This window comes from Aspergillus multicolor (genome assembly GCF_047715735.1).
Source record: "Aspergillus multicolor strain CBS 133.54 unplaced genomic scaffold BDW74scaffold_17, whole genome shotgun sequence".
NCBI lineage: Eukaryota > Fungi > Ascomycota > Eurotiomycetes > Eurotiales > Aspergillaceae > Aspergillus > Aspergillus multicolor.
Genome location: NW_027395968.1, coordinates 117887 through 142677, shown reverse-complemented (window position 1 = coordinate 142677; position 24791 = coordinate 117887). Strand labels below are relative to the sequence as shown.

General features: G+C 51.3%; 4 protein-coding genes across 4 annotated transcripts; all 4 read right to left on the bottom strand.

Moving 5' to 3' along the window:
* Positions 1-15679: 15679 nt before the first annotated feature.
* Positions 15680-17380, bottom strand: BDW74DRAFT_185898 (uncharacterized protein; the record flags this gene model as incomplete). The annotated part of the gene is made up of 1 exon (XM_073731142.1): positions 15680-17380. The coding sequence occupies one exon, from the start codon at positions 17378-17380 to the stop codon at positions 15680-15682; it is 1701 nt and encodes a 566-aa protein (XP_073582513.1).
* An 865-nt stretch (positions 17381-18245) lies between these two features.
* BDW74DRAFT_179371 (uncharacterized protein) lies at positions 18246-19126 on the bottom strand (the record flags this gene model as incomplete). The annotated part of the gene is made up of 2 exons (XM_073729452.1): positions 18246-18854; positions 18944-19126. 2 exons carry the CDS (start codon positions 19124-19126, stop codon positions 18246-18248), a joined length of 792 nt encoding a protein of 263 aa, XP_073582512.1.
* Positions 19127-19555: 429 nt separating this feature from the next.
* On the bottom strand, positions 19556-21260 carry BDW74DRAFT_179370 (uncharacterized protein; the record flags this gene model as incomplete). Its single annotated transcript, XM_073729451.1, has 3 exons — positions 19556-19918; positions 19982-20175; positions 20240-21260. 3 exons carry the CDS (start codon positions 21258-21260, stop codon positions 19556-19558), a joined length of 1578 nt encoding a protein of 525 aa, XP_073582511.1.
* A 542-nt stretch (positions 21261-21802) lies between these two features.
* Positions 21803-24517, bottom strand: BDW74DRAFT_168670 (uncharacterized protein; the record flags this gene model as incomplete). The annotated part of the gene is made up of 4 exons (XM_073726879.1): positions 21803-22251; positions 22375-22443; positions 22491-22682; positions 22741-24517. 4 exons carry the CDS (start codon positions 24515-24517, stop codon positions 21803-21805), a joined length of 2487 nt encoding a protein of 828 aa, XP_073582510.1.
* Positions 24518-24791: the final 274 nt, after the last annotated feature.

Below are 24791 nucleotides of genomic sequence, written 5' to 3'. Positions count from 1 at the left end.
ACAAAACGATTAACGTGCGGACTATAGCTCTTGGTGTGACGTGAGAAGAAGATGTGCCTACTGCTGTGCTGTGGGAACATCGGCAATGCCATTATCTACTTAAATTCAGCGTAAGTATATTGGGCATGACACAGAAGGACTGGATCGAGGAGTATATGGGAGCGAGGAAGGTGCGACGGGTGAAAGAAGATGTCTTTAGAGGTTGTAGAACACATTCCCAAAGGGTTTGTCCGAAGAGGAGAGGCGCTGTGGATCTGGAGACAATACAACGTAATGTCTCCCCTCTTCCTTTCGAGAAACAAAGGGCTGCGTCGGGGTCAAGGGCTTCGTTCAGTAAGTACCCCTGCCCCTTACCCGTTAAAAAGGCTTGAGCTAATCGTTAGTGGAAACTTTAAGGTTGCTACAGAGGGCAGTGGATAATGGATCTGCGTATCCTTCAGGATGTCGGTGAAATGTTCGGGATCATGGGATGACCGCGGTAATAGCCTGATCTGGAAATACCTATGGTAGGATGTGGCGAATTGTTCGAGTGTCCCTTGCAATGTGTCGTCCGAGAGACTACCCGAACATGAATACCAACCATCCAAAATAGTCGTACTCGAGGTTGTATGTGCCATGGCACCGTGCTCAACAATGATCCTTTTTGGCACAGGGAAGACGTCGACTGCAGTCGCCATTACCGCCTTGCATGCATGCTTGCAATTTCTAGGGCATATGCGCGGAGAACGAACGCATGATAGCAGTTGAGAAATCATTTCCATCGCGGAACTCGGCGCGTTTCTGAGGAATACGGAGAACCCAGGCCTTCCTCTACCAAGCCCCGGGCGAGGACATAAGAATTTCGTGCCTGGCCACATGCATGAAACTGCAGGTGGTGTTTGCTGTTCGTGCTCCAGTTTACAATGCCATAAGCTCGTGTCGCCCGACATGAGGTATTGCGAGACGCCAGTCTCCAATTGGAGCAGTGTAGGTTGCCTGCTCCGCTGACATGGGCCGAGAGCATGTAGGGCTACATTACCCGACCTATAGCTACCAAGTCACTCAATTCTCTCCTCACGTCCGCCTGCTGGTGGAAGAATGTCAGCGCGGCTCCACGGCCGGTGGGAACTTGCGTTAAGGATGTCCAGCTATTCCACGTGGGCTTGTGAGTTGAAAGGGTTGAGCAGTCCATGGCCTACAGGGTTGAGAAATAACAACAACGCACCTGACGATGACCGGTCGTTCAAAAACTACACAAGTAATTGTGTGTACCACAGGTATGCATAGCCTGTGCTAGCAGGTATCATGCCCTTGGACCTGGGACAGATTGAAATGCGAGTTACAAACCAGAGTGCTACCTATATCCATAGTATACTCAAAGACGCCCTAAGATGCGAGACCGCGATCCGGACAATGGGTCGCTCGCCTCGGGGAGTAGCAACATGGGTGGTGGTCATACCTATCCAGAGTCCCTCACTACCTTCCGTGTCCTAAGGGAGAAAGATGTATCCGGTCCAGCTACTTGATAATGAACAGGATAGACGTAAGAACAACAATAATGTGTAGAAAGTTTGAGCTGAACACTCTCACTTTTACATGCACGAATACAGCAGGTGGGAGTGTGCTATTTCAAGCAATATCTCATTTGGGAACGTGTCTCATTGGCTTCTAACCTTTCTTGATCATGGTAATATGATACCCATAATATCAACGCCGCGCCCTCTACCTTGGTTCAGGGGAAGGATGGCAGCCAGTGCGTCAGGGTTGCTGGGGATCGAGAGCCCATCCTGTTACGTTTTCTGTGGTTATGAATATGGCAGGTACCAGGGTACGTGGAGCTTGTGATGGCTGTGGCTCCTTTGGAACCTTCGGCAACATCACCGCACTCTAGCCGGTGTCGCCTTCGTGGGGGCAGGATGCGGATAATGCATCCCTGGAATTGATGTCGTGTGGCCGTTCCGAAACCTGTTTTTACCATGGTGGGGGCCGGTTATACAGGATTCATTTATCTCTGGGCTTGTCTTGATGATCGTCGTGCAGTCATCCTGAACTCTCCACTTAGGCGAGATGCTACCATGCGCTCCGGTGACATGTTGCTTGTATGGCGGCACTCCACACCTGGGCAGTAAACTTAACTATGGCTTCTAAAAAAGTGATTCACTACATTTTGCGCCGATCAGGCTAACAAGAACAGGCATAATGATGATATTCCGTGGGGTTATGATGCTGTTCGCGGATAAGGATTTTTACCTGCTGCAGTAGATACGTGAAGAAACATTGTTATACCGCGGCCAACTGAGAATGCCTTGTTCGTTGATAACCTGAGCCAACAAAAAAGGCGTTCCGCGATTCTAGGATGAAGAGGCCTTTCGGCTTCTTGCCAGGCTGCCGCGCCCCCTAAAGAGGCAGACTTTGAGACTTACATAGTGCCCCTGCATGCGAGCAGAATATCCCATTCCAAATCAAGGGGGAATGTCTAAATGTGCATTACTCGCTATTCTATCTAACTTCACAAAGACGCGTTGCTCTGGACACCGTCATCCAACCGAAAGGGCTGCTGTTAGGCGGGCCTCACAAATCTCACGGGGTAGACCTATGCATAGTCTTTGGTTAGAGAAGAGGGATCCGGAAAGAAAACAATTGGAGTTATCGAGTCCAAGTCAGGTTATGTATGTCCTGTTCTTTGGGTGGTGGTTTGATGGACACTCGTATGAGGTCTCTACCACGGCGCGTAGACAGCCCGAGGACATACTGCAATCCATCTAATTGCAACTTGAGGCCGTTCTCGGTATGTGCCTCTGGGAGGATTCCGAGGATCCCATGCTCGGGTCAATGTACTGATGTGAAATGCCAGCGTGCGGTGCACCCTTTCTGAAATCGTGACATCCAGGTGCATGGACGCGCTGTATTACCAAGAGCAAGACCTGGTTCTATATAATGTTGACTCTTCCAAAATGAGTGCATAAGTGATATGCGCATTAGGTGTAATTTGGCATCATAGGAGCCTGGACAGGGTCAGCACATGCTTTGTTCAATTCTTCATCACGATCTTGTGGATCCTCAGGTTGTTGAACGCAGGATCTTGATGACGCAGAGGCGAGTTCCGGCGCCAATAACCTTGTAGACATAGGTGACCCAGCAGGAGAAGGATTTGTTGAATGGCGAGGACTTTTCTATCGGCTCACTCGGCGAGGTGGCGCCAACCCGGGGGGGGGGGGGGGGCAAGCGACGAGAAAGAGGTAGAACACAACTTGGAAGCTCAGAATCTCGCTTGCTCTAACCTCTAATACTGATAGAGGAGGTAGAGCAAGTAGGGACTTCAAGGCCTTGCGGCCCCGTAAGGATCCACAGCCTGTATAAGAGCTGGGTGGGCTTTCCCTACGCGCGATACTACCGTATCTCGTATGTTCTAGTCACTGCCTTAGCCTCTAACACCACCTTCAAACCGGACAGCTTCCTTATATGCGGCTGTTCACTTTTTTTTGGGAAGGTGTTATTTAAAACCTCGCGGCGTCTTCCTGCTGTTGAGGCTTGGCTTCCGACCTGTCCTACTCCTTTTGCCTGAAAGATGGATGTCCATCTAGCCGCCATAGCCGCTCCACAATGCTGTGGCCGATGAGCCATTGGATGACGCGTTATTTCTGCTCTGAATGCCTTCCACCTCAGGAAACATCCCCGGTAGAGGTAAAGGACAGACATGTTAGGATCCAGATGTGTGTCGCTCAACTATGGGAAAGGACATGGCCGGTCGACCCTATCAGTTCCTTCCAGTCAGGTCGTGGTAGAGTGGGCTGGTAGGATACCATACACTGAATTTCTTAGCCACGCTATGTCGAGTTCATTTATTCCCAGACCTATGGGATCTGCCACTAACAGTGAGCGAGACACCTTAAGTATGCCTAGTATACATGAGTCCACCTTATCTGGCTCCTGAAACTCTCCGTACTTATGAACTCCTTGGCTCTTCGCTTACTGTGTTATTGATGAGCTTGATGTGCCATCTTACATGTACCTGCATCAGGATTCCGGCCATACCATAAGCCACACGTCATGCTGCGGCTCATCAGATACCTTGATATTAACGCATATCACAGCATCTCATGCCTTGGTCCGGCTCTTCCCCCTTCCGACCGCTTCATGGCTTTGCAATAGTACTCCCTTTTCGTGTAATAGTACAATGGTACAATAAAAAAGGACGCCGAGGAGTTGGGCGCAGTGTTAGTACCTGAAGAACATGTGGGTTGTGCTAATGACAATGCCAAGCCCCTCCGCCATGGCTGTTTGTTTGCTGTCTCTGGATCGAAGGGGGCAGGGATAGTTAGGGTTTTGATAAGGGGGGACGGCAGTGGACTGTACCGCACGGTAGAATGAATGAAGAGCTTGATGGCAGCGGACAGTGTCATTGAATAATCAAAGGCCGAAGACCGGACCGAATAACATGCTCCGTCCAACACTCGCCTCCCATGGCAATTACACTGCAGGGGGCTTAACCGGTGGGTCTGCATAGCCCACCGGTCTGGACTGGTGGAGGAAACAGATCCCAGAATTGGGTGGCTGCAGGTTTTGCCGCGATTAGGAAGTTAGGTAGTGTATGCCATCTAGCTCCTCTCCAAGAGGTTCAGGTCATGGCTCAGGCATGGCACTGACATATGAAGGTGCCCGACATGCCTGTGGCGCCACGGGAGCCGGGGGGGCTTTATAGCGTAGATAGAGGGTTTGCAATCTACGCGCATATGGCGGGCATCCCTATGCATGCTCTCGGTGGTTTCTGATCACCCAATGTATGTCTGTTGGCCCGTGTCAGGAGACAGTGCCCGCCGCGGGCATATGAAGAAGTGCAGGTTAGGTGGTTAGGTGCGCTGTCTTTCTTTGTGTCAGGCACTGAAGCAGGTACCATTTTTACAGCGGGGAGAGTACCAATTTAGTTTCGTGATCCAGCCACTGAGGCCCGCATGCGTCACGGCATGCATGTCTGGTAAACTGGATCAACTGCCTCCGTGCTGAATACGCTGCCTTTCCGTTGCGCGCACTAAATACCTAGGTACAGTCCAATTGCTGCGACCAGAGCTGGAGGTCTGATATAGATGCAAACTCCAAAGGTCTGAATCCGTGAAGCTGGGAGTGTCATGGCTTGGCGCGAAAGTAAGATTATAGTATAGATTCACGGTCTTCTACTAATATATCGCTTGGCTTCGTGTAATTTAACATCCCCGTTTCAACAAAATCAATAGACAAGGAGAATCACGGTAGGGTGTACTGAAATTCTCACCAGGCAAAGAGCCTGCGTGGGTTTGCTGCCTCCATGCGACTCAAAAAGCTGGAATTGAAACGGCATGTCCGGTCCCCATACTCAGTTAGTACCTTAGTCTCCAATCATGGTATCTAACTGTACCAGCCAAGCTTAATTACTAAGGTAATTTGCCATGTCCGGCCTATGCATCAAACGCTGACTTAGCTGAAACGTGGCCGTTGCGGCGTTGCCTGATGCTGGTAAGGCAACGTTAATTGGGTGATTGTTATATACCAATCATTCAGCAGAGCAGCTGACCGCATTAACAATTACCTGCGAGGTATGCCGTGAGGTTCCGATTTCATGCATTAGTCTATGGTATTCTACCACAAAGCAGAACAGCAGATGGTAGAGGCAGCAGTTAACCATGAGCAATGGCCTGCACCAATACCCTAGCCATATCCAGGGGTTGGCTCCTTCATGCTCACAATACACACTTAATAGCACACTTGATAAACCAATTATTCTCAAGTGAAGGTGAAACCAATACGCAATCAAAGCGGTATATGGTAATCGTGTCTTGCAGTTGGTGAAGGCAAGTTTCGTGCGCGCACTGCAGGGCTGGGAAAGTTTCAAGCAATGAACTTTTAGAGCTGCTTGGATATGTTGCTTAGAGGAAACATTGCACCACTACTCATGGGGGTGGTTTAGGTGCATACTATGGCAGTAGCCTTTTGTTGAAGCTCATTCAATTTACCAGACTGAAAGATAGGCTTTGTCAAGCTGAAGCAGCTGTACGCATCAAATGTCCTTTTTGCGTTGGTACCGAAGATACAGGGTCTCGCCATAATTAAAATTGAAACAACGATTGATCTCCCTGCAGAGAAGATATATTATCAGGGCATTAACGTTATTGCCCCGTGGCCCGTAATGCGGTTGCGGGCGATCCTGGGCATAGCCCTTGTTTTGTTCTTTCGCTGCTTTTAGGCCAGTGAAAGGATCAAATTGTAGACGGGAGGAATTTCGGTTTCAGCAGGACATGACGAAGAGAGAAAACCAGTCTGTCTCCACAGGGAATCTTCTGGTTCCGACTGGTCGTGCTCTCAATCCTGACAAGATTATTGCCACAATGGCGGGTAAGGTTAATACAGATGTTGACGTCTCCCTCTTTAAACGAAGACTAATTAGCCGTCCAGTGGAGTATTTGGCCCTACACTTCATGGGCTTGGTCGTTAATTAATAATAGTAAAACATCTGGTGCCAGATCTTAATCCCGAGGCCTCTATACTCCCGGCTCTTGTAGAGATCACAGTGCGTCTACCGCTGACAACGCGTTAGTTATTTGTGAGAAGACCAGCACCGCACGAGATATGGAGGTGCTTATGAAACGAGCGTTCCCCAACAGATATGTGGTCATGCCATATGCTAGAATCGGGGCAATCCAACGGAGAGACATGATACAGCAATTTAACAGCAGAAAAGGAGCGATGTTAGTCCTTTTTTGGTCGCTCCCGGAGGACGATGCGTTTGACTTCTTGCCGAGAAGATGACATATTAACGCTCGCTAGGCATACTAGACCGCACAGTCTCTCTTCAAGTGCCTCTTGGTGAGAGCCAGTGGATTATTCAGGCTTGACTTCTTTGACGCCTAGTGAGCCTATTGTAGGGCTCAGCCTTACCTTGCGATCATGTAGGTAGAGTCGGGCACGACGTTTTTAGGGCTAGTGCGTCCGTGCCCTATAAGCGGACACATACATATGTCCGTACCGCGGCGAGAGCTATGTTGATGGTACCATATTCAGATTTCGCCTTAGTTCCAACTTCAATTCTTCCGGATCGATGTCCAGACAGGCACGTAAGCTAAGGAGAATTTCGTGGTCTTGGTGAGCCAAGGGAACGCTATACGTTTATAATCGCTCGGTGCCCGTTAGACGCCATTTCCAACGGACTGCTGGTTGTCACCGTGTCTCGACGTAATCAGGATAACTGAACCTCATTGCATTAGATGGGAATATAGTTCCATACATCTGGCTGGACCTGCGGATGCCGCCGAGCATATAACTTGGAAACCTTTACCTCCAACCCGCTGATTCGTGCCCGGTGTGCCATACCTATGGGTTTCTGCCTAATCATTCGACCAGTTCTTGATAGCAATCCCACAATGTCCCACCCTCTATCCCTCGAGTGCAACAATATCTATGCGAAGCCAGCCAGGCTGAAGCTCTCGGTCTGAACCTGCCACGGCCGGCGGTCTAGCTACGTTGGGAATACTCAAGCTTAATACAGATACTCCAAACGAAGCCAAGGCGGCGTACAGGAAATAAACATCATCATCGCGCTGTTATGCTCCGTGTTTTAGGCGTCTTATAAAGCGTTTTGTTGTATCTGTTCGCGGCACCCCTGAAAACATACCGGTACCACGTTATCAGCAGTAGCACAGCAAATCAAAACGTGCTTAAAGGCATACCGAAATATTCACAAAAGGTCGAATATGCCCGCCTAATATTCTAATGCTGAACTGCATGGTCAACAAGAACGCCATGGTGCACTAGTAGCCTACCTACGTCTTCCTGTTGGGGACTTGATGTCGTGGCGTACGCCATACTCCGCTTTATCCAGTGTTCCTGTGTATGCGTTGGCATATGGGGGTAGCAAGGGGCCGTGGGGAATGCCTGCACCGTGTATGTTCATGAATACATCCAGCACCTTCTCGGATGGCTGTAAGTTGTTTGGGCCATATTTAGACTGCGACCTACGCTTCTGGACGATGAGGGAGAGCGTCACGTGGATAAGGTACGTACATGGCCACTGCAGCTGCGCTTTTCCAGAGTCTCATCATGATCAAACAATTTGGAAGCCGAGGACGCAGGTATTGGTGCAGGAGGCTGTCAATCTCACACTCAGGTTCTGTACCTCCACGAATAGCCGGCTACTGTATCGTCAGATGTGTGATGTCATCCCTGAGAAGCCTTCTGCCATGTCCCTTTCAGCATTGCTGGGGGAGTTGTCTCCTTGGTCTTATTATGTCCAACCTGGTTGCCATATCCCCGGATTGCGATTTCCGGGGAGCTGCATTCGTGCAGTTTAGGTTGTTTCCTTGCAGCAATGATTAGGCTCCTATAAGAAGGCTGTCCTGTCTTGAGCGCATCAGACCTTTAAATATCATACTCTGTCGGTAAGAGTCGTTCTGCAGGCGGCAATACCGGAGTACAATTTCTGCATGGGACATAAAATAGCCAATGTATGCATCTTTCAGATCTCCATAATGTCTTATGAAGTTGTTGCGTGCGGTTGAGCGCCAGCGCCATCGACACTGATTCCTTCAGAAGTTGCAGGAGTGGGAGCTCGGTCTTGGAACGCAGTTGGGGGCTTGAAGAATAACTTAGTACCCTTGAGCATCTGAGGCGGTGCATCGTTGCTTCTCTATAGTGCTAGCTTAACATGTTTATAACCTGATTTTTCAGCCTTCCGGTTGCCATCCGCATCTGGGAGGACATGAACGTCCGGAAACCATTAACTTCCCCGGGTTGAACAGGTGAGCCAATACTCAGGCTTTTGTATCACACAGCATTATCCGCGCTCAATACCTTCAACTAGTACTATTGGCGAGCATATTCCTGGCCAGTCCGGGCTGGGGGGTTTGTTGATAGGAGGTTCCCCCTTCCCTCCCTCGATATCAATCACGCCCCACAATGAAACTCCCGCCCTCATGGCTTCTTGATATACGAGCAGCCTCCAGCGGTACACGTGGTATTCTCAGGTATGCACCGCTTCAGTGCCGTGCATCATAGGTTTCATGGACGCATCAAACTGGCGCAGGGCAGCAAGCATGGTTTTCTGTATAGAGTGGCGAAATTGTGGAAAGGGCCGGGTCACCGTCCTAGCCATCTATCTAACGATCGCCCTTCGCGATGCTCATCTCACTCACCTAGCATAGTTGATCTCTTGGTCTCCGTGCAAGCCGTTCATCGCCTTTCCTTAGTGGCTGCTGGGGGTGCTACTTGACCTCTCAAAACTCGGAGGCATGTATCAGAGTTATCTCGATGCTCAAGGCCCTTACGTGCGCAGCAAACCAACCATGGACTCGAGTCGTCACTGCTGCAGGCAGAAGTCCCAGTCCTGAAAGACCGAGAGTTCCACGTAGGGCGGGGTAGTAAAGATGCTGTTACGGCCAGCCAAGAGGCCAAAGGTTACCATGATTCAAACAGTGAAACAAACGCGGCTTTTAATCCGCCAATTTAACCTGGAAACCGGCAGGGTTTCCTCGACGCGCCACGAATCACAGTATCATACCCAGTGGCGGCGAGCCCAGAATGCATCATAACTCCAACTTATAGCCTTCCTAAGTCCAGACATTGGCCTCTGTGTCCTAGATCGGGGTAATACAGGTATTCTTGTCGATTGGTTCCGGAGCTCATTTATAGGACACTTTTCCTTTCTACTGTGGCGAGGAAATGCTGAGTATACCATAGCCCTATCACGTGGCTTACTCGAACTCGACCCCATAATGCCTGTGTTCCTGAGAACCGGGTGGACAGCGTGGAGGCTGCTAAGGGGTTTATCATATAAGCCGGAAAATGCAAAATGCCATCCAAGGCGGGGACTGGGAAAAGTTCGGGAGGAACTCAGGTCCCCCACTAGACTTATGTCCTACATCGCGAGATGCCAGGCCGTCCACTTGTATGGTCTGTCTTTTCAAAGCGCACTCGCTCATGTTGGCTGCATGGGGCGACCTTTCACCGCCATCAGACGAGTTAACGTCCGAAGATATGCGGGCTCTGCGATGTCAGCCAAGGAATACGGTAGATACCAAGTGGTAGAGATTTCCGTATGGTGCGCTTTGCTTAATGATAAGTTTGCTAAATTATTAGCGATTATTTGGGATCCTAGGGTAGTTGTTTGACCATCATCAGAATGGCAGCCGGATACACCTGATGTGTCACAAAAACAAGGTCTTGAGAAACGCTCTGGCCGCTGCCTCCCAAGAAGTTTCCGGGCCCGCTGGCGGGTCCTCAACGGTAAGCAACCGGTCTGTTGGTGGTGTTGATGTATAATACTAATGCGTAGAAGCCGTCCGACATGGCTCGCAATGCAAGTGAAGATGCTATTTCTGCCCCTCCTCTGGAGGAACCCCTACGCGGCAGAAACGATGCGTGATGGGAGCCCAGTTTATTACCAGAAGGACGGGTTGCTCCTTGCGTCTGCTGCCCACCCTCCGCACCGCGTAAATCCCTAGGCGGTACTTACTGGAATCTAAAGGATTTTGTGACTCTCATGTCTAAAGCCACTTAGCCTCCCAGACGCACTTCGTTCTCTGGACGGGCTTTCTTTTGAGAACATGTCCCTCCTTTTCCCTGCCCTAAAAAGTGCCTGCTACCCTACGAACTGATTTGAAACGTGAGGCCGAGGCACAGGCATGAGGTGCTGAGTTTCCCGCGAAACCCCTGTTTCATAGGGCATATATCCAGCAGCGAGTAGATTAGTATTTCATCAATGGCCAATCAAGAAGCAACATAGAAAACGCCTGGCTGTTGTTTCTCATATGGGCCAAGAGATGTTTTATGTTACCATGAAGGGCTTGATTAACTCCGTCCCCCACCTTCAAAGACAGATGGATCATTCGCGAGCCGAGGACCAGGAGTTCGTCAAAGCCTATATTGGAGATATCGTGGTAGCTTCCTGTGGGCAGCTACAGTAGGCCGTCAGGGAGCTAGAGCGAGTGGCTATCAGGCCGGTTCTAATGGTCTGAGTATTTGCGCGCGGCCGCATGGCTGTATGACGCTAACCCTCGTTTTTGCGAGCATTTGATGCCAAGTTACATGAAAACGAACTTGCTATGCTTTTGCTTGGACGAGTGAAGAACGAAGTGCAGCAGCCAAGGTTGGTCTGTAACCCGACTCCTTGACAGAAGCCGCAGAGGGGTCTGAGGGTTGGCGTTGTAAATGAGATGTACTAAAGCATCATTCTTACCTCCTCCTTCGCAGCATATAGTGTCTCTAGCCATGGCCGAGCACCCATTTCCATCGCCCAGGCCAAAAATATCTCCGTAGACAGACATGGGGGATTCCGGGAGGGTCTAGTAGAGACACCTGCACGCGTCCTTTCTGCATGGGTTTTTCTCATGTAATTTCTCCCTCGTACGGCTGTGAGAAGATTCGAGATGACGAAGTTTGCGTGTTGATGTGCTTATTCGATAATCTAAAGGACCTTCCCCATGGTCTGTCCTACCGTTCATTGTGCTGCCAAGTCTTCGGACTACGTTCGCTGTCATCTCACCACGCCATGCGTTTAGGGAAATCCATAAATGCTCCCTCTTACCACGGCACAAGGTGGACTAGTTACGGAAAAGCAGGGACGAGCCCAGGTGTGGCCGCCAAGCCGCCTATCGTATTAGCAACTAAACTATTCATATCACCATTTTACTGTGATCGTGTCTTGTTCAGATTTGATGCTGACGGTGCAGATACTATGCTGTGTCTCGGGCCTTTGAAGAAAGTTATACAATCGAACTCCCTTACGGGAGATGCACCGTCCACTCTCTGTGGCCCTAAAGAAGACTTAGGGTTGAGGCGCTCTGGCTGCGGATGGCGTCGTTGCAATCCATTTACCTAGGTAGACATCATTCAACATACCCAAAAGTATCCCCTTGCAGGGTAAACGATTGCGACAAGTGTATTATGGCCAAATGGTGCTTCGATAGTCAGTCTGTTTCTGTCTACCTAGCCCTACCTCGCTGGGTAAGAGTATTGCTCAACACGGGTGAGAGATTCTCAAGCATGCAGGTGATAGACAATGCATGGTTGGTCAAAGAAGTGGCGAAAGAACATGCCCTCCTTCCAAGATGAAGCAGCTTCGTGATATAACATTAGGTTGACGGACCCGCCATGCCTGGACCGGGACTGGTCTACATATTAGGTAAGGTATCATCATGAAATGCGCAGATCTTTGCAGACATAAAACATGTTTTCCCGTACCGTATAGCCAAGCTGTGAAGCGGCTAAATGCGATCCATTACCTAGGTCCATACAGATCACCTGCAAAGGAAAGACTGTATTGTTCAAGGCCTTACTCAAAAGAATGATGTTCTCATCCGACCTCATGCTCTGTTCCTCCCTCTTCCCCCGATTTATAATTCCGTGTCATCATCTTAATGAATCCGTTTCTTGGGGGGTCCCTGTTCAAGATGCGCATCAAGAGCTCTAGCAGTAAGATGGAGTATCGAAGCTCGACGCACAGCTACCTCTATATGTGTAAGGGACATATACGGGCAAGGCACTGGTCCAAGGATTGCGACGGAGTGTGATTTTAGCTGAAAATGGTTCGAAGAAATGATGTGCAGTCTACCCATCCATCATCAGCCCTCTCAGTAAGGACGAGAAAAGGACAGGTTTTGTCCATGAACGCATCCATCGTCTACGTAGAGATGAGTTCCGGGTCTCAGAATTTTCACAGCACGTCTGTCCATCTGAACATAGCTAAGACTGCGCCCCATGAATGAACCTGCGAATAGAAACACGCAAAGCTTCCACGGGCTAATTCTGATGACGGGAGACATCCAAACATATCTATCAGGGCAGATACATTAACGAGTAAGAACATGACAAAATGGCGCTTTGTTGCCTGGATCGACCGTGGCTGGTCTGATACCAGGCTACAATCATCGGCGGTACTCCTGGGACAATCTGTTCACTTGTCAACTCCAATTACCTTGACGTATCATGTGGCCAACGTCCAAGGTATCATATATAAGCAAAGCCTGCCTAGCTTCTCTTCGAGCCGGAATTGGGTTGCAAGCAAGGACGTGGGGTTCTCTCTCCTTACTCGGAGTCTGATTGGGACAACATGGTACCAATACCACGGTAGTTCTAGGAACTGCTTTCCCCAATGAAATGTCTCTTCACCCCGACGGCTTTGCCGTAGCCAAAAGGCATAAGGGAAAGATGCCATGCCCCAGTCGAGTAACTTCCATCAACTTCCTTGCCAGTCTCACCACCTACAGAGGCCGCATCGAGGCGGTCCTTGCAGGTCCCCAGCTGAACGCCGCTGATATACGTGCCTGTTGATTCAGACTTAGTTCGACGTCCTCTGTCATGCTGCCTGTTGGTCTTCCTGTTCTCCGAAAGGTAGGTATCCGAGAACTGAACCCGGAATGGCTTACCATAGTGCTCCCAGGAGCAAAAGACATTTCCTTCAACGCACTACAGGCGCAGGACTCACGCCGTCGAGCTCAGACGTTACTAACTATATCCTGGCTCCAAATCCGACGCGTACTGGCCATTTATCTCGGAGGACACGGGGTTGGGGCCCTGCTCTGGGTTTTAACGCACTGGATAATACGTCCTACCCCATACTTGTTGGTTATGATTGGCACAAAACCCCGTCTGATATAGCCCTGTCAGGTTCACTGTTGACCTATGTGCTCTACGCTGGGCTCGGAGTTTAAGGCAGGCCGTTAGAATTTGGGAAACAAATTTCCACCAAGTAGGTGCCGGAAAGAGAAAGGAGCCGGAATTATATGGTTGTGAGCGTGGCTCGAGGCTTGTATGAGACAGGGATAATCTTCAAGGCTATGGTCTTCCTTAGGTATAGCGACGGAAGTAACCACGACCAAAATGGTACGGCTAACCCATGGTATGCTTCAACTCATCCCAGCTCCAAAATATGAAAATCCTTGGTTCAGGGTTAATAGAACGGGCTCAGCGGGTGAAGTGACGGTTCGCCGAGTTCCGGGCGTATACCATACTCAAGCTTTCTGGAACCCTTATAGAATAGCCCGGGGGTGCACGGTAAAGTCGCCATGCCATAAGACCATCTAGCTTGGTTTTGAGCCCCAACTCCTGGGGTCTTCAGATCCCTGTGCAGCAATGCATGTACTACCGTAGGCAAGTATATGGCAACCCCGAGAACTAAATCTCTGTGCCTCGAGAGATCATGGGGACTTGCCTTGACCTTTTCACAATATTTTCTGAGGTCTGCTGCTTGCCTGCCCTCAAAAAGAGATCCCGTTGCGTGAAATCATAACTATAGGTGGGGCTCGGGTTCACCCCGTCTCCACCGGTCAGTTCTCAAATCCCACAATTCGAGAGACCTGTTAGCCATGCTCCCCTCCTTCTTTGTAGCACTAAGAACACGGACAACCGGTACCATAACCCGCGTAGCCTAAACCAGCGCAGGAAACATGCCGCCCGGTTTGCCGCTGCAATACCCCAGCCGCGCGATATAAGACCGGGGTGTCCAGAAAGACAAGTGGACGAAGCAAGATGATATTGCTTTTTTTTTTTATGGTTCCTAAGTTATGAAAATCCGGTCTATGAATGTTCAGGTGCTCGTAGAGTCCACATATTCCTCTTCCCTAGAACGCCGGGGCGAACTGTAGCATTTAAGCTGGCCATTAGACATGGGGCAACTAGTCATGTCTCCTACCATAGTCTCTAGATGCGGGATCCAGCAGAGAGGGAAATCTATGCTCTCAACCTCAAGTGCCATGAAAGACGGAATTATCGGATCCCTTCCTGTACAAGTCAATATGACCTTTAAGCGTATGTTTCGTCCCCAGGCCAGTCTAAGCCGTACCCTGATAGAAATCGAGGATCTCGCAAAACAGCAAACCATAACAAAGAGAATCAAACCGCACATGGTCTGTTGGCGCGGAATTGTCAATTCCACTGCGCTTACAGCGTTGGTTCTCCGGTTCGATACGCAAATTTCGTGGGTGGTGCTGGGGCTGGGAGATTGGGAATTGGGAATTTAGTAGGAATCAAGGGGGGTTATCAGGATAGTCTTCAAGAAGCGCCGCCGGAGGTTCAGCAGGAAACTCAGCGAGAGCCTCATCAGAAGCTTCATCAGGAGCTTCATCAGCAGGAAGCTCAGCGGGAAGCGCAACCAGAGCCTCAACTAGAGGCGCTTCTGCGAGATGGAAACTAGTGCCCGGTCTCGTCATTGCCCTGGTCTGAATGAACCTGAAGAACGCTGACCCAAGCTGTAATCAACCAGCGAGCACTTTGCTCAACCTAGCAGGAAGTGATTGAAGCCCAACGACAAGCTGGGCATGAACCACAAACAAATATAGGGTCCAGCGCAGGATCCTACACCTAACTGGCTATATGTGGCCGGTGGAAATGCAGGGAATGTATCATTTCAGTCCTTACTGTTGTTCCATCTGCATCGAAGGAAGGACAGAGAGAGGACACTCGTGGAGTTTTAGGCAGACAACGAGACAATTCTTTCAGCAGGATATGGTATATGTAAGGTCTATGGAGAGAGGCATCGTTATTGATGGCAAGATGAATGTAATTTCGACCTTGGAAGGACAAAATGAACGCACCTAATTAGCTCAACCTGTATTCTCTCCACATGTCCATAGGCCAAATCGAAATCGATACCTCTTTATATCCAAATTCCTCTCCAATATGTCCCTTGTACCCCAATCGTAGCCAACCCCCCTCGTAGTCAACCTCTACACATACCCTCTCAAGCCCCAACATACACAATATCCGGCCTCGGCGGATCGTCCATACCATGCCCCGAGAAATAATCCACATGCGAGCTCTGGACATACCCCTTAAGCGTAACAGCATTGCGATAGGCAGGGTTATGCATAAGCGTATAAAGCCTTCTGTCACTAGGCTGATCCGTCGTAAACACAATGAGCTCAGAGTAATTCCCACCCGCAAACACAACCTCCTCACGCCAGTCACCCAATATATCGCCCTGGAACATGGGGTCGTCGTCCGCGGTCGTCGCGCCGTAGTGGTACGTCGTGACGAGCCGCTGCAGCCCACTATTCTCGTAGTCCCATTTATTGATGTTGCCGTCGTTGATGAGTTCGAGGAGCTCGTCGCCGTCCCACCACACGCCGAGCTGCGGCCAGGGATATGTCTCTGCGTCACCGATGAGTTCGTCGGAGGGGGCGTTGTACACCCCCAAAAACGACCACGCTTCCATGCCCTCGTAGTTGGGGTCGATGTCGCCGACCATGCCGCGCCCGTTGTCGCCGATCTCGTCGTTGTAGTGTTCCCAGAGGATTGTCCCGTCCGTCGCGTCGTAGTAGTACTCCCAGACCTTGTCGGGGTTGGACTGTTGCACGCCGTAGCCTTGCAGACCTTCACGGCTGGGATCCATCTTGGCGATGTGCCAGCGGTCGCCGTGGACGATACCCGCTGGGCCCAGGGAGTAGCGGAGCGTTCCGTCGCCGTTGAGGAGGAAGCCGATCTCGCCGACCTCGTCGATGCCGTCGCCGTCGACGTCGATGATGCGCGTGTTGTGCCCGTCTGGGGCGTCTTGGTCGTCGCGCTTCCAGGCCCATGCCATCTCCACAGAACTCCCGTCAAATGTCCACGCCGCCTCGATGAGGTTAAACGCGCCGCTGTCTTGCCGATTCTTCAGGAAAGCCACGATGTGCGGTGTCTTCCCATCCAAGTACCCAACACCCAGCCTTGCACCCATCGGACCATCCGCAATATAGTCATCCGGAATCTTAGCCGTGCCCAGTAACGCCCCTGTCTCACCATGAAGAACAGCAATAAACTGGTGCTCATCATCTTCATACTCAAACGTCTCCCCATCCCCAAAAACAACCCCATTCGCAATCCGAATCGCCACCTCAGCCTTCCCATCGCCATCAAAGTCAAACACCGTCAGCCCATCCCAATTCCCAACATCAATCGCCGAAGAACCAGGCTCGATGTTATTCTGGTTCTCGCTGTTCGGGCCCAGGTTCATCTCCCAGAGCAACGTTCCATCACGCCGGTACGCCTCGACCCGCTGCGGCGCCTCCCGGCGATCAATTAAAAAATCGTACTCCCCGTCCCCGTCCAGATCCCCCACCCAGATATATCGGATCGCGCCGCCGGGCTCGATGGGGATGCGGAAGAGCGGGCCGACTTCGGCGTTCGCAGCGAGCGTCCAGGTCCCGCTGCCTTCGCTTTCTTCGCCGTCGATCACGGTCGTCACGTAATATGTGTTGTCTTGCGTCAGGTCAGCGGTAGAGTCGACGTAGTTCGAGCCGCCGGTTAGGACGTCGGTATTCAGGAGCTCGGGGTCGCTGTCGCCGGTGGTGCGGTAGAGGTTGAAGCCGATGTCGTCGGGGTCAAGGCCAAGGACGCGCCAGCTGATGAAGGCCTCGTCGCCGGAAGAACGGATTGCGACGACACCTCGGTCGAGGTTCTCCATTGGGCGCTGGGCTTGGACTGGTGTTGTGAAGGCTGAAAACGTGGCTATGGCGAACGCCAAAGAGCAAGAATAGGTCCACATTTTGAGTCCGATCGAAGGAGACGATGCGGTAAGAGCTTCCTATTGTCAAGGGAAGAGAGTTTTGAATGAGCATTCTGCTGGACTGCCTTCAAGGCAGGGCATTTATACCACCGACATCTTTCACGACTAGATAGAGTGAAGCAGACCCCCGAGACCCCTCATCCGAGGCCCGGCGGGGAATTGAGAGATCGTCGGAGTCAACGTCATCGCTCTAAGTCTTGACGGGCAAATATGAAGCGAGGGAGAAAGAGACGAGGAGTGTTGATGGGTTCCCTCCAGGAGGATAGAGCGCTGAGTCAGCGGGGTATCCCCCATTAAAGCACACATGGGACTGGGACATTGGAAAAACTCCCTCAGGGTAAACTCTCCTGACTATAGTAAGCTGACACTCAGAATCAGGGATCGGGAGATCTCCAGTATTTATTAATATATTCAGCGCCGGGATAATTACGACGCGCGTCGTCAATCTCCCGAGCGCCGTGCTTCTTCGTCCGCGTCCGCGCCTTGCCTACATAGAGCCTTTTGACATTGTATATAGCTGTGTTACATGAGACCAACTAAACGGCCATGGAGACATAGTAAGGCCCCGTTAGTAAGAAGGTACAAGAACTATACTCGAAACGCGGGGTGGAAACTACACAAGAAAAGTCCAGAAAAGTTTAATGCGGCAGTGTATGGCAATCTGAATCTGGCCGGTAAGGGATGTCATAATAAACCTTTTGCAAGCGACCCGAGGGCCGGCCTCACCTCGCAACCCTCCCTCCCCTCCGTCAGTGCTCAGTGGTCAGTGGTCCACCGGCGTCAGCGTCGGCGGAGGCCCGTCAGGCCCAAAGATCCAAGCATATTTATCCCTCAGCAGCGCCAAAAGCCACAGCTCGTCGCTCAAACGGCCGCGAAACGGTTCGTAATAACGGTGCGCCTCTGGAGGACTATGACCGAGGAGCCAGCCGTCTTCAACGGTGGCGACTCTCTCCTGATCCCTTAACGGCACGGTGCTGAGGAGCTGCTCGTCCGCAAGGATCGAGAGCTCGTATGGAGCCTCCAGAGAATCCTTGCCCCAGATAACCTGCATCGGCATATGCGCCTCGCGGTTCCGGACCCAGATCTTTCCGCGGAACGCGTACTGTCTCTTGTACACGAACAGGGTGCTGCGCGGGGGCACGGTGTATTCGCCCAGCACCTCCGACACGTCCGAAGTTTCGAGGATCGAGAAGTACTTTTCCTTGTGCGACGCGAGGGGGTGGGGGTTCATGTAGAAGCAGAAGATGAAGTTCCGGTAGCGGGTGCTAACGTCGAGGCTAGTGGCTACTTCGATGCCTGTTGTGACGGTCAGGCCTATCTGGGTTGATCTGGTCTCGGTGCGCTCGATGTCGGAGGGGTTCTCGATGGAGAACTGGGGACCCAGGTGATGGACTCGATGAGTTGGTCTTCGACGAATTCGAATTTGTCCGTGATCTTGGTATTTTTTTGCCCGCAGATTACCTTCCACTGACAATCATCGCGGACATGGCATCCGTAGTCTCCGTTGCTGGCATACAACCGGCTGATTGGGGTGTAGGGCAGGCGGATCGGCGTTGGCTTTGCCTTTGATTCTGCGTTTGCACATTCTTCTTTTGCCATGGAAGGTCCTGAGGGTTTTTCATAAAGAGGTACTATGATGGTCATGATGTGATGATGAAGGTGATGATGGCGATGACGGTGGTGAGGGACGGAAGACTCTTTGGGGGGCCCGGTAGGAGAAACTTACCTTGTGTTCCGTTCATGAATAATAGACCAATATCCGGCCTGATTCCGCAAAACCCAATCCAATCAATCCTTTAGGCTGGTGCATGATACCATTGTAGGATCCTAGTTGATCGGGACTGTGTTACTCTGTGGATCGAAGACGGCCGTGAACAGAGATAGGATCTTGTCGCTGGAAACTGAGAAGCTCCTAGAACGGACAGATTAACAATGAGAATATCATTCTTGGGGTCTCGGACACGGACCAAAGTGTATAAACATGCTTTATCTATTGTATAACGAGTATCCTTCTAGTGTGCTGTACAGCCTTCTGTTCTTGGAATCTCATAAGACTATCTATCACGGCCATGGTCAAGGAAACTGCTTTTCGGTCATGTCCAAAAGATCCGCAGCGAGTACCATTCCAGTCATCCGTGCCCTGGTGCAATAGTGCTCGTCATCTCTATCCATACACCCCACAAAGCAATTCCCCTCCAGGAGTTCATCTCCTATTTCACAGCCCGCGAAGGAGCTGGCCAGCCACTCGGTGACCTTTTTCTCGACGTGAGCCCCCCTGCCAAAGCGCAGCCACGGACCTTGGCCAGTGAACATGACATCCATTCCGTGGTAGCGTTTCCAACTCGCTTGAAGGCCCGAGACCAGAAATCGGAAGTAGATGAAGGCGGCGGTAGGGCGGTTGTCCGACCGAAAGACGAGCTCTTTATTGTGCAGCTGCTACGCCATTGTCAGTTTCCGGTACAGCCCGAGTTGGAGCAAAGTGAGGTGTCGAGTACGTACGTGCAGCTGGATACATTCTGCATCCTCTCCATCTACACCTACAGGTGGACCTCGGTAGACAACCTCATTGTTCTTGCGCGGATCTACCACCATACATTTCCAGCGGTCCAGACTGGCTGCGTTGGGCTCCATGGGCACGAGGAGGATGACACCCTGCCTGAGGAGGTCGCCAATGGAAGACAACATCGTAATCCCTAGTGAGATACCACAGTTTAGCCTTAGCATTCTGATCGATCAATCATATATCATGAAGCATACCGTTCTTTGGGTCGCGGAAATTGACCTTCCTGACGTTAAATAGAAATGCCAGCTCGTTGCGTGAGAAGCCACACGGTACAATCTGAAAGATTTCAACTTTGACGCTCTCAACCCATTGCCCCAGGACGTGGCACCAGACAAATCCCCCTTCCGCCTCTTGAGTGTTGTAATATCTGCGCACTTTCCGTTCAAACCTGTCTCTATCCTCCGGGACCATGTCCGGAACCGCACCTCCGCCCGGTTTGGACACGAGCTTTGCAACCTTTTCGTAAGCGCACCAGATCCTGGTTGCTTCGATTCCGCTCTTTCCCTGCAGTTCCCTGTCGTTGTCTTTCTTCAGCCGCTCCATTTCCTCTTCCATCTCCTGCCCCATTTGTTCCCTCCATCTCTTGAGCGTCGCGAGCTCCTGAACGATACGTCGAAGTCGTAGAGACATGGCCTCAGCCAGTGACAGGTAGTCGAGGTCGTACAATGCATCGCTTGTCCTTTGCACCTCCAGATATTCCCGCTGTGCTCCCAGCAATTCCAGGTAAGCTTCTCGAGCCTCTGCATACGTATCTAGGAACCGGAGCACATTCGCGTGTTCGGCTGTCGCGACGCTATGAAAGGGCACTAGAAAATGAGAGCACCTCTTGTATTCGTCACGCCACTTTAGCTCGGCTGCCTCGAGTGCCGGATTTGGTTGGTTTTGTTCTATTGGCTCAGGCGTCGGGCTTGGGGCCGACGGGACTGGACCTGTAGCTGGTCCTAGGATTGGAGCTGAGCCTAGAACTGCAGCTGGAGTTAGAGCTAGGGGGATGAGAGGTGGAGTTAGGAGAGGAGGTAGGAGTGGAGGTAGTAGTGGAGCTGGAGCTAGGAATGAAGCTGAAGCTGGGGCAGCAAAAGACGGTGGTGGTCCCGCGGTATCTGCCAGTTCAGAAGTGCCGCCGGTGGACTGCATCGGAGCTTGAGGAGTGTCAGTGGACTGCAGGGGCTGGACGGGTTGGCGAGGTGGCGCCAGTGCGCGGATCGATTGTGACATCGACGCAAGATCTTCTTTCATAGAATTCAGAAATGAGTCCATAAAAAAAACTCGAATGATTGGTATATTGAAAGGGCCGATTGATAGTGAAATGGGGATAATGAGATCTAGATAGTGAGATTAGAGAAGAGTGAGAGGTCAGAGGTGCCATCTCTGGAGGAGCGTCCTGCCTGGTCTCGGCCGGGGGGGCGCCTTCCTAATCAGTCAGCACCAGCCTTCCTTCGATTTCCTGTCTCCTTTAGACGCCTGACTTCCTGAGTAGATCATGGCCAGAGTACGCGATTGCCCAAGTAACGATAAAGTACAGTGCCTTAAGCTTACTCTCTGGGATGAGTTTTTTGGCGACCTGAGTGAGGTGGGCCATGGTCCATGAGAACATTTAGACATTACCTTATAGTAAAGCATCTGTATAGAGAAATCGGACTACGTTCTGTCAGAATCGTAAAAATAGGATATGATATTACTAAAGCGTACTCGCGGTATCAGCTGGCATACAGGAAACACTGCAAACTCGACCCATTTTCCAAGAATCTGCCAGTCACTCAAGTCGCAGTCTCGTTTTTTGTCAGTTTTGGTAACCCCCACAGACTCGGCTCCTCGGGCTCAACGTCATCCCCACTCCAGTGTGTCAAGTCGACTGCCCAGTTGGCGAAGCCCGCAAAGTTCATGCGCCGGTAGCGCTCTACTCGTCGTCGCATCGTACTCTTGCTCATGAACCCAACCCATTGCGTCTCATTATAAACAAGAACATTCGAGTCCGAGGCCGCGTCGTAGTACGACTCGCTGATATCTCCTTCGATCAAGAGTGCCTCGATCTCTGCAATTGCGAGAAGGCCGGGAGTTCTGGTGCACATTCCAGGAATTGCCGCTGTCTGCGGTCCAGTAAACCGACATTCTGGCCTGGTGCAGTCGGGGTCGACCATGCAAAATGCGCGGCCATAACTAGCAACGCCAATGGTGATGGCATTGCGCGGGACACCAGCCTTCGTAACTAGGACAAGTAAGCAATGGACTTCAATTCCTGGAGCACACCTACTCATCGAGAGAGCCCATTCCGTTTCCGTCAGGTTCACTAAGCCGTTAGATGTGCTCATCCAGAGAGACGGATACGTACCATGGCTTCTCAGGCAGTTTCCTCCTTTGCACCAGTCCTGGATGACAGAGGTTTCATAGTCCCATTGGCCTGGTGGAGGGTTAATCGGCGGGGGAGTAAAGAATAAGACGCCGTACCATGGAAGTCATATGTCATGTAAATGAGATAGTCGACGTGGTGCCACATCTCGGCAATTGGAAATGCCTGCAGATGCCAGTATGTCGCAGGAGCTGCGACCGAGATGCTTTTACCGGGAGGAAAGATCTTGCGGAGCTTCCTCACGAAAGCAAGGTAGTTCGGGCCATCCGCACGGTGATGTTCGGTTATATCTGGGCTGACGTCTTGAGGATCGGAAGCCTAGTACGTGTAAGCAAGATTCATCTGGACTGAGCGCCTTACTTACCCCTGGATATTCCCAGTCAAAGTCTACGCCGTCCAAGTTGTTGTCGGCAATAAACTCCAACACGCTGACAATGAATCTGTCAACGTTCTCAGGCAGCATAGCCTCGCGGAGCACATCGTAAGCAGCGCCGTTGACAGTATACCCCCAGCCACCAAATGAGATGATGCGTTTGACACCCTGCAGAGCTAAAAAGTCCTGCCACTGGTTGTGAGTGTCGTTGATGCTGATCTGAAAATCCCTGCTGACTGACGCGAATCCCCAGTGTATGTGGCTATAGTCGCTTACCCTGATGTGTGCGGCGAGAAGATTAAGGCAGGGTCGGTCAAGGTTGAACGATTCATAGTAACCGATTCTCATGAACTCACCAGGTGGGGGAGAGTTGTCGACGATTTCCATGCCGCAGTTTGAGATGCAACCCTTCTTGCCTTGAGGGGCTGTTCCAGGGTTCCCAGTCGGCCCTTCTTCGTTGACGCAGTATTCGGGAGTCGCTCCACATTCGCCTATGGTGTTGCAGCATGCGTTGAGAGGACATGGATTCAAAGTTGCGAGCGCCGTTCCATCCGTCGGCATTTCTGTTCCTGGAACAGTCGGGCCACAGACTGCCCCAATTCTAGGAGCCGGGAGTGGTGGAACACCTTGACTTAGGCAAATGTTCAAGTCTCCGTGGATGTCATTGCAGCCAGTCCAGCCCCATGTTCTGCCATCATTGAAATACCGAATCTGTTCCTCGTCCAGGTTGAAGTCTTGGGCAATGGAGGCGCAAGTGTCCTCTTCTCGAGTCAGGTATGTCGCGCAGGAGCCGTCTTTGTTCATGATCGGATCGCCCTTGAAAGATTTCTTGCCAGAACAACAGACGTCTTCGCCCGGTCGAAGCCACGAGCAGAGCCCCTTCTGTGGGTTGTATTCCATGAATTCCGTTCCGGTGATGTTGCATTTTTCCGCAAGCCTGGTGCAGGTGTCGCCTTGTTTTACTGTTATCGTGTTGCAGTTGAGTACCGGCGAGAAATCGGCTGGTTGGGCGTTGTCTGGAGTGGTGGGCTTGGTGGGAAGCACGTCGGGCATCGACTCATTGACAGCAGGGGCATCCATAAGGCCAAATGTCTCTTCGCTTTCTAGACACTCGCCCTTTGTCCATGAGTCAATGGCTCGTTCAACAAAGACAGTGTTCCCTGTTGTATCGAAAGCAATGCCGTATGTATGGTCGGGATGTCGATTCCCGCCGCAGAGCTGAATCGCTGCGCGTTTGAGGGGCTTGGTGTTCCATTCTTTCCTGATCCTCTTAATAGCAGACAAGGCCACAGTCTCGTTGACTGCGTCATCTTGATAGATCCCGACCCACGCAGTATCCAAGCGGCCAAGGACGCTGAACGTCTCGCGGTTCGATGTCTGGTTCACGACGGTTTGTAGAAGGTTGAGGAAGAACTCGAATTGTTCAAGCGGAGACGAATCATCGTTAGCCTGACCACTTTCGTCCTGGCGAGGCACATTGTAGAACGACGCGAAGGGGGTATCAGGACTGTCATCGACGGTGCAAGCGAGCACTTTGAACGAGACATCGGTGACATCGCTCCCGGTGTTGGCTAGTTCGTGCGATGAGAAATCGAGCAACACCGGATGGTTGCATTCCTTGAGGTTGGGCAACGACGAATACGGCGTCCACTTGCCTGGGTCGTTGGTGCAGGGCGCAGGACAGAGCGGATCGGCGAGGAGGGCGGATGGAAGGGCGAAGAGGAAAGCGGTTACGGGCCGAGAGGGCCACATCCTGTGGAGCTCTTTGTAGTAACAATAGAGGGATAGTGAACGATTGGCGAGGGAATAAATGATGTGGAAGCATACGGCCTGCGAGTACACTTGGGCAGGAGAGAAAAGGAAGGCCAGAGTGAGGAGAGACTTGGATGCGGAGGTTGCTGAGGGAAAGAACAACAACAGCGCGACTTCCCAATTCGGAAATTAGATACACCTCGACGGGAGTCGGCAAGGCTCAGATAAACTTCATTTCTTGCTGACAACGATTTTTTGTTTGGATTTAGATAAG